Here is a 12,895-nt window from a genome sequence, read left to right as displayed (position 1 = left end):
AGCACCTTAACATATTTAATACCCACAACAGCCTTGTCAGGGAGGTGCTATTATTTTGTTTTTTTATTTTAAAGGAGAGAAAACTGAGACAGGTTAAATTACTTTTCAGGAAGTCACATGGCTAGTGATGCTCTGAGGCAGGATTTGAACTTCCTGACTCCAAGTCCAACCTTCTATCCACTGCATCAGAAGTTTTCCTTTATTTACTCCCCCCAACTTTCACAATCTAGCTCTCCCTTTTTGTATCTCAACTGATTATCCTTTAGTCATTTATATCTGTACCTCATTTTAGTTATTCGTATACTAGATTTTGAGTTCCTTGCAAACTAGAACTGGTCTTCTAAGATTGTGGTATGTCTGCCCAAGTGCTTAGTAAACTTCATATCAAGGAGTATGATAAATGTTCATTTAACTGAATTGGATCTTGCTTTGAGGTAAACGTAGTATAGGTCAATGATTAGGTCAAATTCTGTTATATGAATATTGAAAGACAATGTTTCATAGTAGAGAGAGTTGTTATCGTTCATCCTTAGATCTTGAAGAAGACCAGTGATGTCAAGAGGGTGATATGTTGACTTGTGGAATGAATTGGATTTGTGAGGCAGAGCCATGAAAAGTCATCAGCCACACTCAGGGAGAGAGACCTGACCTCAAAGTCAATGAGATCTGGATTGAGTTTCACTTCATATTGTCTGTGTGGTGCTGGGCTAGTCACTTATCCCTAAGTGATTCTTTAAGCCTGCAGGGAAGGTGATAACCTGCACTGGGAGAGAGTTTTCTCACCTGGAGGTTTCCTATACAAATGAAATCACAAATCCCATCCCTCTCCCTAACCCTATACAATTACTGCTTTTAAAAATGTCCTTTTGGTTCTTGAAACTAAAGCATTTCCTTCATAATTGAATATTTAAGCAGACTTTGGCACTCAGTGAAGAATGCAAGGATAGAAACACTTACCAAGGATATGAGGAGAAGCTTCGTCTTCCTGTATTAACACATGTCTAGCACCAGGGGGAATATCAAACATCTTAAGGTACCCTTTTGCACGTTCAGTAACCAGGACACAAGAAGGAAACAGAAGGAATAGCTGAGGTTAGTAGCAAGCTATATTATTATTATTATCGCTTCTACTTGCAGAAGTGGTCATATGCAAACCTAAATGCAGTTGGTCACTTCAGCATACTGATAGGTTTTGTAACATCTGGTGTTTGCTTGGGATAAACACTCATTAATGGGGGAAAAAATCAATTAGTGATGAAAGTTAACCAGTCCAGCTTCCTCAATCGAGTCTAGAGAAATGAAGAGCATTGCTCAGTCACACAGGTGGTACTTGGTGGAGTTGGGATGTGAAGCCCATTCCTTCAGGGCCACATTTCAGCACTCATTGATGGTCTATCAATTGTTGTTACAAACCTATGCATCCCTCCTCTTGTTGTGCTGTCTCATGACAACCAACAACTCAGGCAAAGGCAGTACATTTCCTATGTTCTGGCAAGTGACCATTCTCCCCATTGAGCAGCCATCATGTCTTGGCTTCTGCCCCGATTGATGAACTTCATGGGATTCTTAAATAACCCCTTCTTTATTTGCCATTTAAAAATTGTACATGGTGACCCCTGGTAGCTAATTCTCGAGTGAATAAATACTTTTATATCAGGATGGAAGCTGTTTTACTCTAAAGAAAAAGGAAAAGGCAAATTGATTGCTGATTGGTAGTTAGATTTAAATAGAACAAGTTAGTTTTCTAGATTTGGCCAAACTCTAAGATTCAGCAATATCAGCAAATTAATGTTTTATGGCATTTAGTGTGCACATGAAGTGTGTACTTAATAATTTCATAAATTTAATTCTATAAACATTTATTAATAACTATTTTAATTTTAACAATTATTATTAATAAATGCTAGTTGACTAATTGAATGCTTACATGGACCTCTGCCTTCCTAGTCTTTTTATAACTTACTTCTCCCCGCTTCTCCTATATACTCTTTGATCCAGTGACACTGGCCTCTTGGCTGTTCAATGAACAAGATGCTCCATTTCTCTTTTGTTGTTGTTGAGTTGTTTTAGTCATTTCCGGCTCTCAAACACCTTTTGGGTGTTTTGGGGGGGCAAAGATACTGGAGTGGTTTGCCATTTCTTTCTCCAGCTCATTTCATGGATAAGGAAACTGAGGAAAACAAGGTCAAATGACTTGCCCAGGGTCATAGCTAGTAAGTGTCTGAGAATGGATTTGAACTCAGGTCTTCCTGACTCCAGGTCTAGCACTCTATCTACTGTGCCATTTTTGCCCCTAGGCAACAACTGCCCTTAGCCCATTATACACAGGTTATGTCTGACATTTATGTTGGTGGTTACAGAGATTTATTTTTCACCCTTGAAGTCAGAGACTACAGTTTATGATGACTAACTGCAGAGAAGATGGTCAAAGTCTGTGCCCAAAAGCAAAATTAACAAATCAATTCAGTTAAATATTCAGTGCAATCAACCCAAACAATATCCTCACTCATTTATCCTCCCAAAATGCCTTAGTAATTTGATTGAATGGATTGGCAACCATGGTGCCCTAATAACACAGCCTTATTCTTGCATCAAAAACCACATGAAATGTACCACTTTTGCCTCTATCTGGGATGCTTCTATGTGCCAAGCTCCAGAAGCCATTGCAGACAACTCCTTTATGCCAATCACAGAGGCCCATCTTGCTGCCATTTCCATTTACCATAACTCACCCAGAACATTTTTAGCTGCCTTTGTTTCAGAAAGAGATACATTGCGAGCTCCTTTGGGCAATGTGAAGGCTCCTCTTGTCTTCCCTTAAATAAAATTTCTTCAGTTAGTGAGTGGGGGAACCAAAGTCTTATTGTTTCATTGACTATAGTTGTCTTCCATAGGCATTTTATCAATGTGAATAAGACTGAGACAAATTAATAGTCAATGAAAGTAAGACTAAGTATGAATGAAAAATCATGTAAGTGATTTTAAGTTTGGATACTTGCAGATTTCATTTTCCAGTAACTTGAGTTCCTTTTGGCATCTCTTGCTTAAGTGTTTCCCTGTTGGAAGAGGTTAATTAGTCTATTGAATGACTATGTTGTCAATACCCCTGCAAAGCAATTGATGTCAAATTAATATTGAATTTGAATTGGGATCCGTGACTGAGGAAAGCCTTCTCTAATATCCTATCACTAATATTCTATCACAGATTCATTCCCATGACTTCTGCCTTAAACCACAGGGTTATATTTATGCTATCTGAAATGTCATCCCTACTCCATACAACCTTCATAATAGAATACGTTATGCTTTAAATGCTCTTTTAGGTATTCAGGGACTTTGTTTAGAAAGAAAACACAGCACGTTACTCATGTTCAACCAATCTCCCTTAGTGCTAATGCTTTTTCTTCTATTGATAACCTCCAATTTATCCTGTAAATATCTTGTTTCTACATAGTTTTTTGAATGTTTTTTCCCTATTAGACTTTAAGAATCTTGATAGCAGAGACTGTTTTTGCCTTTCTTTGTATCCCCAGTGACTAGAACATAATAAGAACTTAATAAATGCTTGATTTTTCAGAGAGGGTGCTTATAGGATGACCACAACATGAATTCATAATAACAGAACTAATAATAATATAACTCATAAACTCATAATAAATACTGACATTTTAAATATAGTCTTCATGTTATTAAAAATTACACACCAATAATTTTGGACAGCATTGCCCAAAAAAAATTGAGATGGAGGGAATGGATTAGGGGCCCAAATCCTTGCACCATAATGAAGTTACCTTTACTTCCTCAAAGGGCTATTGTACTGAATAAAGGTAGCACTTAAAAACCTTTGATTTGTGTTGCTGGCTTGTGTGGGAATAAAGTAAATTGGAAGAATAAAAGTTATGTGCAAAATAAAATTTTAAAAATTATCCATTTCCGTGGAGGCCATTTTGGTAACAATGATATTCCAGTCTGAATTTTGTCAAATTTATTTTTTCCCCACTTTTTCAGAGACTGGGTTAAGATACTCTTGGAAGGCATAAGAGGACATGCCATAAAATGTGTGATATGCTCGTGTCCATCCAACATTGGCATCTGACACAAGAAAAAAAATGTTCCTCAATGGCTGTCCAGGGCCTCAAATGAGTAACATATAACAAAGAAGAAATGTTTTACTGAACATCTAACTTTTACTTTGTAAAAACCACACTCATAAGAAGTCATTAAGTTTAATCATATAATGTCAAATAGATAGAATTATGGATAGAAATAAAAGGCATGAACCATAAAACTTGTCACATAATATTGCAATAATGTTGTTAATATTTTATATTAAAATCCTATTTCAAAATCATCAAATTTTATGTTGGTTTCATTCAGTGATGGAACATTTATAATGTTCATGCCATGCAACTGACTGTTTGTTTTCTAAAAGCATTTCATTCTGTTGCAGAGATTAGGGATCATGGGTCAATAATATAGCACATACTGTCACAGACAGTTTAGTATAATAAAAAGCACTGCTCTTTATGACCTTTTGCAAATTGGTTTACCTCTCTGGGTTTCAATATTATCATCTGCGAAATGGGAGAACTCATTGGATCATCTTGACATTTTCTTAAAGCTTGAAATCCTAAGAACTCCATTAACATCTATGAGCTACATAAAGTGGAAAGATTCTTTTCAAAATGTCAACTCTACGCGGGTTCAAGTCAAGGCTGTAGAAGAAAATCTAACCAATGGCTGATCTGATATGGTTTCCTTCTATCATATTTATCTGAGCATACCCAGGTTAATTTGGTAGGTTTGCATCTTCACAAGAGAGATATAAAAATGCATGGAGAAACTTTGATCTATTCCATGGATCCTGAGTCAGTCAACACAGGGATCTTGTCATGGTCCCAAGCAAACGCCATACCCGCATTTGGGATCCCTTCATCATTGAAATGGGTGAACAACCCTTGCTACTGCTGAAAGTTAGCAATTCTCGGCAAGTATCTGATGAGTTGTAGAGGAATCCTCCTTGCAAATAAGTCGTCCTAGAGCAAAATATTTCTGTTTGAAGCTCCCTGAAAAATTCAAATCTTGAAAATATTACTTATAGAACATCAGCACTTTTGTTAATTACTCTATGTTCAGAAGGAGCTGAATATTGCATCATGGTAACATCATCCATTAAAATTTTAAATCCTATTGTAAACCGCTATAAAAGGTGACATCCAACTTAACATTAACAGGCCATTTTCCTTTATAGGATGTCTTCCTGTGATGATTATATAATACTGACAGCTTTAATAATAATTTTCAATAATAGTGCTTTCAGGTTTAAAAAGCCTTTTATTTATGTTATCTCATTTAATCTTCACAACAACCCTAGGAGGGAGGGGCTATTATCCCCACTTGACATATGGGGAAACTGAGGCACAGAGAAGTTAAGTGACTCTCTCAGGGTCATGCAGCTAGACAGTGTCCAAGGCAGGACAGTTACCAAATAGTGAACATCTCACTTTTTAGTGGAACCTTAATTCTAATTTAAAAGTAGTCATTTAAAAAGATTTAAAGCTTGGCTTTTGTATTCTTGGAAGACACAGGGACAGAATAAACCTGTTCACCATGAAAATAAAAAGAGCAAAATGAGTACAGAACACAAAACCACAATAACTGAAAATGAGATTTTGCATTCCTTGTAAGGCCTTTGATGCTCAATCAAAAATTCCAAAGCAAATTATTAAATAAAAGATTTATGTCATCCAAATATTCCACTTGTTTTTTTTGTTTACAAAGAAGAATATTAAATGCTTATAATCATTGATCTCCATAAGATTTTTTTCTGCACAAGTACTGAGGTATATATGAATTCAGTAAAATAATTTATATATACGTATATATTTCCCAAGAAAATAATTACATTGAAAAAACCAAATGAATATATCTTATTACAGATCACTATGTGTTCATCTACCAAACCACAAACTTAACAACACATACGTATACACTCACACACATATACATATGTGTGCATACATGTATATACACATATGACACTTCGGATTTCTAAGGACAGAGTGGCTTGGAGGGGGAGGGAAGATGATTTGGAAAATCTCTCATTTGTAAATAACAATGTACCAGCATTTACATGAACACATGCAAACACTGATCTTACCAGGCTTCTTGGGAGTTCTGGTAAATGTTCCTTTCACAGTGCGACAATGAGAATTATCTCCTCCACAGACTCCACATTTATCTTCAACCTTATTGGAACCAATCTCTTTATCACAGCCCACTTTCTGCAGAAAAATGACCATAAAGGCTGCCAGGTTAGGACTAGACTGTACCAGAGATCAGCCCAACCAGAACAAGTGAAACAAGGCATATGATCTGCATCTTCCCAGGACTTCCTGGCTTCCATTTTCTCTTTCTGTTTAAAGAAATGTCCATGAGCAGTAAAATTGAGCCAATTAAATCTTTTCTCCTTCCCTTCTGATTTGTTCAGATGTGTCCAGATTGTGGATCAAATTAAAAACATTTTTTACTAGACTCAGAGCTCTTTGACAGCAGGACTTTGCATCTCCCTGATCTATATTAATTTATACTACTTGTTTGGCCCTTAATATATGTGTCTTTTTCATGAATAAACTGAGGCCCAGAGAGGATAAATGACTTGTCTTTAGTCCTATAGGTAATAAAAATAATAGTAATACGAGTTACAATTTCTGAACTACTTTAAGATTTGCAAAGTGCTCAGTGAATATTACTTCTTTAGGTCCCCCCAATTATCCTTTGTTATTGTTGTTGAGTCATTATTCAGACCTGACTGTTTATGACTCAATTTGGAGTTTTCTTTGCAAAGATACTGGAGTGCTCTGTCATTTTACAGATTAGGAAACTGAGGCAAACAGGGTCAAGCAACTTGCTCAGGGTCACACAGTAAGTGTCTGAGGCCACATTTGAATTCAGGAAGTTGATTCTTCATGACTATAGCCTAGTACTCTATTCACTGGGCCACTGTTTGCCCACAAACTACCCTGTAGGGTAGGCACTATTATTATCCCCATTTTATAGAAGAGGACAATGAAGCAAAGGCAGGTTAAGTGACTTGCCCATTTCTGGGGCAGAATTCTAACTGGTCTTTCTCATTCCAAGGTTAGTGATCTGCATCCTACAGCCATCATCACTGTGGCTGCTGTGGTCATAGCTGTTGTTGCCAACACAAGAGCAGCAAATAACACAACTTGACTTAGGTACAGAAATAGAATATGGTCTTCTGGAACGATGCTATTACCATATTTTTCAAAGATTGGTTGGTTGGTGCCTTTCATTCTTGAAGAGGATGAAAATGACATCACTATTTTGGTGGCAAGGTACAGTGTGTCTGACTGTGGCTGATTAGACCAATATGAGTTCAGAAGGCCCTCCGTGCCCACAGGACAGGCACGAATTGTCCATAAAAGCATTTGGAGTTGGAGGGTTAAGAAATTACCTAAAGGACCTCTTCCTAACATATCTGTATTACAATCCATCCCTCCCAAGATGATATAACAGGGAAAATTGTTAGAGTAAGACATAATGCATAATGATCAGTTGGGAATCACTTTGGACGTACCACACACTCTCCTCGCACACATATGCTATATGGGTCCTTGTAAGAACAACGGGTTCCATCATGCACCAGCTGTTTCATATAAGCAACATCTCCCGTCTCTTTGGATTGGCAGTAAAGGTGGCATCTTTTGTTGGCTACAGAGAGTGGAGAAGAACGTCAACTCTTTCCATTTGATGGGCTGGTTTAAACAGTACAGTTGGTTTTACGTTTAAAATAGAAAGTTTTGACAAAGTCACCTGAAGGCAAAAGGGATGCTGTACAAATAAAGAAAAGCAAGCAACGCACGGGAAACAAATCCACACTCTCAGAATTTTAAGTGTAAATCTGAACTATCCAGGCACAAGAGCCCAACACAGATTTTGAGGCATATTCCAATTGGCTTTAACTGATACAACAGAGTTGCCACTTCTTTGGCCTGTGAGAGTCACTGAACATAATATCTAGGCTCTCATGAGTTTTTAATAAAAGCTATCTTGATATGAATTCTGCATATGTACTTAAGACAAGAGTGAGAATTAAAGGAAAGAAGCATGTATTAAGCCCCTATTGTATGCTAAGCATAATGCTAAGCACATTATAAATATTATCTCACTTGATCCTCAACCAACCTGGGAGGGAGGTGCTATCATTATTTTCATTTTTCAAATGAGAAAACTGAGGCAAACAGAAGTTATAGTGACTTGCTCAAGGTCACACAACTAGCGTCTGGGGCCAAATTTGAACTCAGGTCCTCCTAACTCCAGGTCCAGGGCCCTATCTACTGTACCACCTAGAGACAGACAGCATAGTATATTGTTAATGAAGTCATACACTTCTAACTAACTTCTAACAGTGGTAGTCCTACCTCTTTTAAAATAGGCACTGAGGTAGGCTATACTGTGCTGTAGTCTCACAGTTATTGTCTTTGATTCGCTCTAAATAAAAAAGCCAGCATTTATATAGGGTTTTAAGGTTTTAAAACATGCTTTATAGGCCTAATCTCATTTGATTCTCATGAGAGCTATTGCAATCATTCCTGTTTTGCAGCTGAGGAAAAGTTAAGTGACTTGTCCAGTATCATAAAGCGAATATCTGAGTCAAGATTTCAATTCAAGACTTCCTGACTCCCAGAGTATTACATCACCTAGCTGCCTATCAAACTGAAGTAACAGTTCTGGCAGAAATTCAATCTACTTATCAGTACGTTAAAAACTCTGTGAATGGAGATGAAATTTTAAAGTACGTTTAAGTCACAGAACATTACATTCACAAGTGGGATCTGAGAGGCTGATCTTATTCCTGCTTCTAAAGATGCCAGCAAAGAGCTGGGTTTTTCAAAATTAGCCAGAGTAGAAATATCAAAACATGGTGGGGGGAGGGGGGGAATGCCCTAAAGCAGATGAACTGAATTGTGATCAGGCAAACAGCCTCCCAGTTGGTGGCCCGGTTTCTTCTTTTAGAGTTTTGTAGATGGCAGGTAGTGTACTGAATGCTGCCTCTATTAAAGGTTTCCCAGTTATTCCTTTCAATGACCTATTTCTTTTGGAGTCTTGTGATTCCTGGACTCCAAAATGTCAACTTTCACCAGAAATAAATCTGAGAAGAAGTAGGTTTACTTGGTCAGGACAGAATTAATTGCTCTGATTTTCCTTCAGCTTCCCTTAATTCATGATTCTAGAGGAAGCTGGGGGTCCAGCCTCAGATATAGAGGGGTACTCAAAATAGGAAGGCTATGACTTTATCTCCTCCCCTCAGGGAATCTGAGGAGAAGACCGGCCAAGGAGAGGTCATTTTGTCACTCTTGTTCATGTACCCTGGCAAAACTGGGAATATTAGTGGACACATTCAGAACGCCTTCCCTGCAAACCCAAAAGCTGAGCTGGCCACTGCTTGACCATTTCTATCGTTCTGACGGGGAAGCAGCCAGAGGAGGTGGCATGTCTTTTTGCTTCATCTTTAGGAAGGGATGATAGAGGCAAGGAGGTACTGAGATCTAGCACTCAGCAGGACTGGGTTACAATCTTTCACTCTTTTAGTCCTTCTCCAGATAATCACTGCTAGAATAAGAGTGTACTAGGGTCCCTTCTTTTTCTTACCTCCCTTTCCCTTCCCTTTCCCTCCCCTGCACTCTCCTTCTGTCTTCTCCTTCCCTTCCCTTCCCTTGATCATAGAGCTAAAGGTAGGATGGAGTGTAGACACTGGAGCTGAAACCAAAGGCCTCATTTCACTTATGAGGAACATTATGTGGTTGGTATAAGGTCATATATAGGTAATGAGCATCAAATGTGGGATTTGAACCCACGTCATCTGACTCCACAGCCTCTTTCCACGCTGCCATGATACGTCAATATATATCAAATATGTTTTTGCTGAATAAGAAAAATTTCTACAAATCCATCCATTAAATACTCTTGTGTTTCACAGAGGTGTGTGTGTGTGTGTGTGTGTGTGTGTGTGTGTGTTCTGGATCAACCCTTCGTCAGCCAAAATGCTCAAGAGTTACTGTTCAGGAAGAAGACTCCAGTTTGGACACTGAATCATTATGCAGCTCACTCATCCCAGTTCCTATGTCACAGCACAGAAGGCAGCTGTGACTTATTAGCTTCAGCGTGTCCTCACATGTGAAAACTCAGGCGAGGGTTTCTGACCAGCACCTACCTCCCATGTCGCCATGTCAAATTCAATAAACCCAATAGATCTTGAACTTAAATTTCGAAGTGTCCTTGGTAAGACATGAGTAACACGAGAACTCTACTCACCATCTGCATGCTCGAAGGGTAGCCAGTGGTGTTTGCTGTTCTGATACTCAAAGTGGGAGTTCCGCTGCTGGCACTGCTGGGCTCTAAAATCCTCAAAAAGCTTTGAGCAATCTTCAGTGTTACAAAGCTGGTACTCAAAATTAACGCCAGGGCAATCCTGACCACCATTGATTGGCCTAAAGAAAAGACAATCTTTAAGAAGGTTTCTTGGCTCTTGGTTCACATGGGAAGTTTTCCTTACATAGTGCCCAAGGGCATGATGCCAGAGGCTTTGGGCTGCCAGCTTCAAGAGACTGGAATCAGACTTCCCAGCTTAAAAACCTTTCTACCACAGGGGGAAAGACAGCATACATAGGAAAAATGAAGAAAGCTGAGAAACCTACATTTTGATGTAATAGGCACAAAGAAGAAAGAAAGAAACAAACAACAAAAAATGAATATGTGTGCCTAGAAAAGGGATTCCTGCCCCAACATACACGGCTTATATCCCTACTGAAGGAAGTATTGATCAGATCTTATCCTGAGGAAGCAACAGATCCCATCTGCAATTGGCACCCACCTAGAGAGGGGCAGAAAACCCAGAATTAACAGCAAATTCATGCCTGATAGAAGAGACTGGAGAAGATTGTTAGTCCAAAAATCCATCCAAAGTAGGGCCTTCTTAGCTATGCTTAACTCAAAGAAAGATAAGAATCTCTTCTTTTTGCCTTTTAGGAACACTTTGGAAAATTGCCTGTTTATTCCTGGGCAAGATGCTGTTCTAGAGAGTAGAGATGAAGATGGGTGAGTCCATTTCCTTATCTCTTTTCACCTTCAGTGCCAGCACAGAAAGCCATCATGGAGAAAGATGGGATAGTATAGGCAAGAGGATGAGCCAGGATGCAAGGGTGATAATTGTTCTAAATCTCCCTAGATTACCTAAAACTCTGGGGAGGCAGGGATATTTTAAAGAAACAGGACTGGGAGAGAGTCACAACTAAGGAAAGTAACAGGAAATAGAAAAAAAACTGAAGTAGAGAGGAAAAGGGGAAAGAAAGAGGCATAAATTACATCTTTAAAGGAGGGGGAGGGATTTAGTTCCCTTCCCTTATGACAGCCCAGAATCCAAACCTGAGGTGACAAGGTGCCAACACTCCCAGGGTATAATTGTAAGACAATAGGTGTTGGATGAAAAAGGTGTCAATCAGGTTTCTGGGACATGTGACTAACAAGATGGAGGAGAGGACATTTTCTCTAAACCTCATGACCATTCAAACTTCTCCAAAAAAGAATTGTGCACAGCAGGTAAAAATCAACTGCAGCCATTTTAAGTCTTAGCCACCAAGAACTATAATAAGTTAACAACCCAATCAACTAACAAGAAAAGACGCTACTCCCTAACAAGATCATTGAGTACCCCTCTCTCACCAGTCCCCATTCCCTGGTAGGCTAATTACAACCTCTTTCCCCTATGTACATGCACGCTATGCAGTGGAGGTGGAGATACAGGAAAGTGAGAAGCTTGTTGTGCTCGGGGCAGGAGTGTGGCAGCCCACTATCCTGTAGTAACATCAGTCAGACAACTAAGCAGTGGATGGAGCTAAGGCAGGGCCCTAGCTTGAGTGGGAAACTTCACCAGGCTTGAATGAAAGGGGACTGGAATTCAGTTGCGGCACTTCTGTTTCCCAGAGAAGTCTCTTAGGGCAGAAAGTGAGGCTGGCAGAAAGTGAATTCTCCAGTGTGAGAGGACACTGAGATAGCCTTGGGGTCTAGCCCTCAGGGAAATTGCCATTCAAAAAGAAGGAATTAGAAAGTGAATGATAAGGAATATAAAGAAAAAAGATTGAAATGACCAAACATCTTAGGAGGAAGAAAACTCAGTTAAATACCTTGAGTGCAACCCAATAAACCAATGGGGAAGCCATTAATAACAGAAGGAAATATGGCCTCCCAATCATCTAACAAGTCCAAATACCTCTGTTAATAAATTAAAAGGAAAATGAATAAATACCCAGTGAAGTAAAGGGCCCTGTGGATCCCCAAGAGAATATGGAGCCACATCAAGATGTTCATCCCAAACAGTTCAAGAGAAGAGAATTCATGGCCTGGCCAGCAAAAATTGGCAGAATAGCAAATCTCAAATCCATCACAGTGAATTACACCAAAGAAATGAAAGAGAATATAAAAGATCGGGAATGTAAACACATGGAAGTGAAGAACAATCTGAAAGAAGAGAAGCAAAGAGCAACATTAAAACAAAATATTGGTTATGAAGACAGGATGCATAGAGACAACTGAAGGATTATATTTCTCCCAGAATAATACAAGTCAAAAAATCTGAACATCATGATGAGAAGAGATCTGATACTTCTGAATATGGAAAGTAAAATGACAATTGAATGAATCCACAGCCCACCTACAGAAAAAACATACAATAACAACAACAACAAACAATCCTGGGCTGCCAACTCCAGGACACATAGTAGTTGAATTGAACAATGGCAAAAACAAATGACAAATTGTGCAAGCAAAGGAGAAAAACCTTTAAATATAAAGGAAATTCAAATAACATAAAACT

The 12,895-nt window shown here is 38.7% G+C and overlaps 1 protein-coding gene across 1 annotated transcript in view; it reads right to left on the bottom strand.

Annotated features, from left to right (window-relative positions):
* The window catches only part of ADAMTS3 (ADAM metallopeptidase with thrombospondin type 1 motif 3), a 269,433-nt gene that overhangs the window by 25,334 nt on the left and 231,204 nt on the right, over positions 1 to 12,895 (bottom strand). Inside the window, exons 13-16 of the mRNA XM_036763494.1 lie at positions 10,339 to 10,514; positions 7,601 to 7,734; positions 6,161 to 6,284; positions 958 to 1,038 (exon numbers count right to left, since the gene is read on the bottom strand). Of these exons, the coding sequence (XP_036619389.1) occupies positions 958 to 1,038; positions 6,161 to 6,284; positions 7,601 to 7,734; positions 10,339 to 10,514 (515 nt within the window). The remainder of the gene's footprint in view (positions 1 to 957; positions 1,039 to 6,160; positions 6,285 to 7,600; positions 7,735 to 10,338; positions 10,515 to 12,895) is intronic.

This window comes from Trichosurus vulpecula, chromosome 6, assembly GCF_011100635.1.
Source record: "Trichosurus vulpecula isolate mTriVul1 chromosome 6, mTriVul1.pri, whole genome shotgun sequence".
Taxonomy (NCBI): Eukaryota; Metazoa; Chordata; class Mammalia; order Diprotodontia; family Phalangeridae; genus Trichosurus; species Trichosurus vulpecula.
The sequence above is the reverse complement of the archived record's forward strand: the minus strand, read 5'-3'. Positions and strand labels throughout refer to the sequence as shown.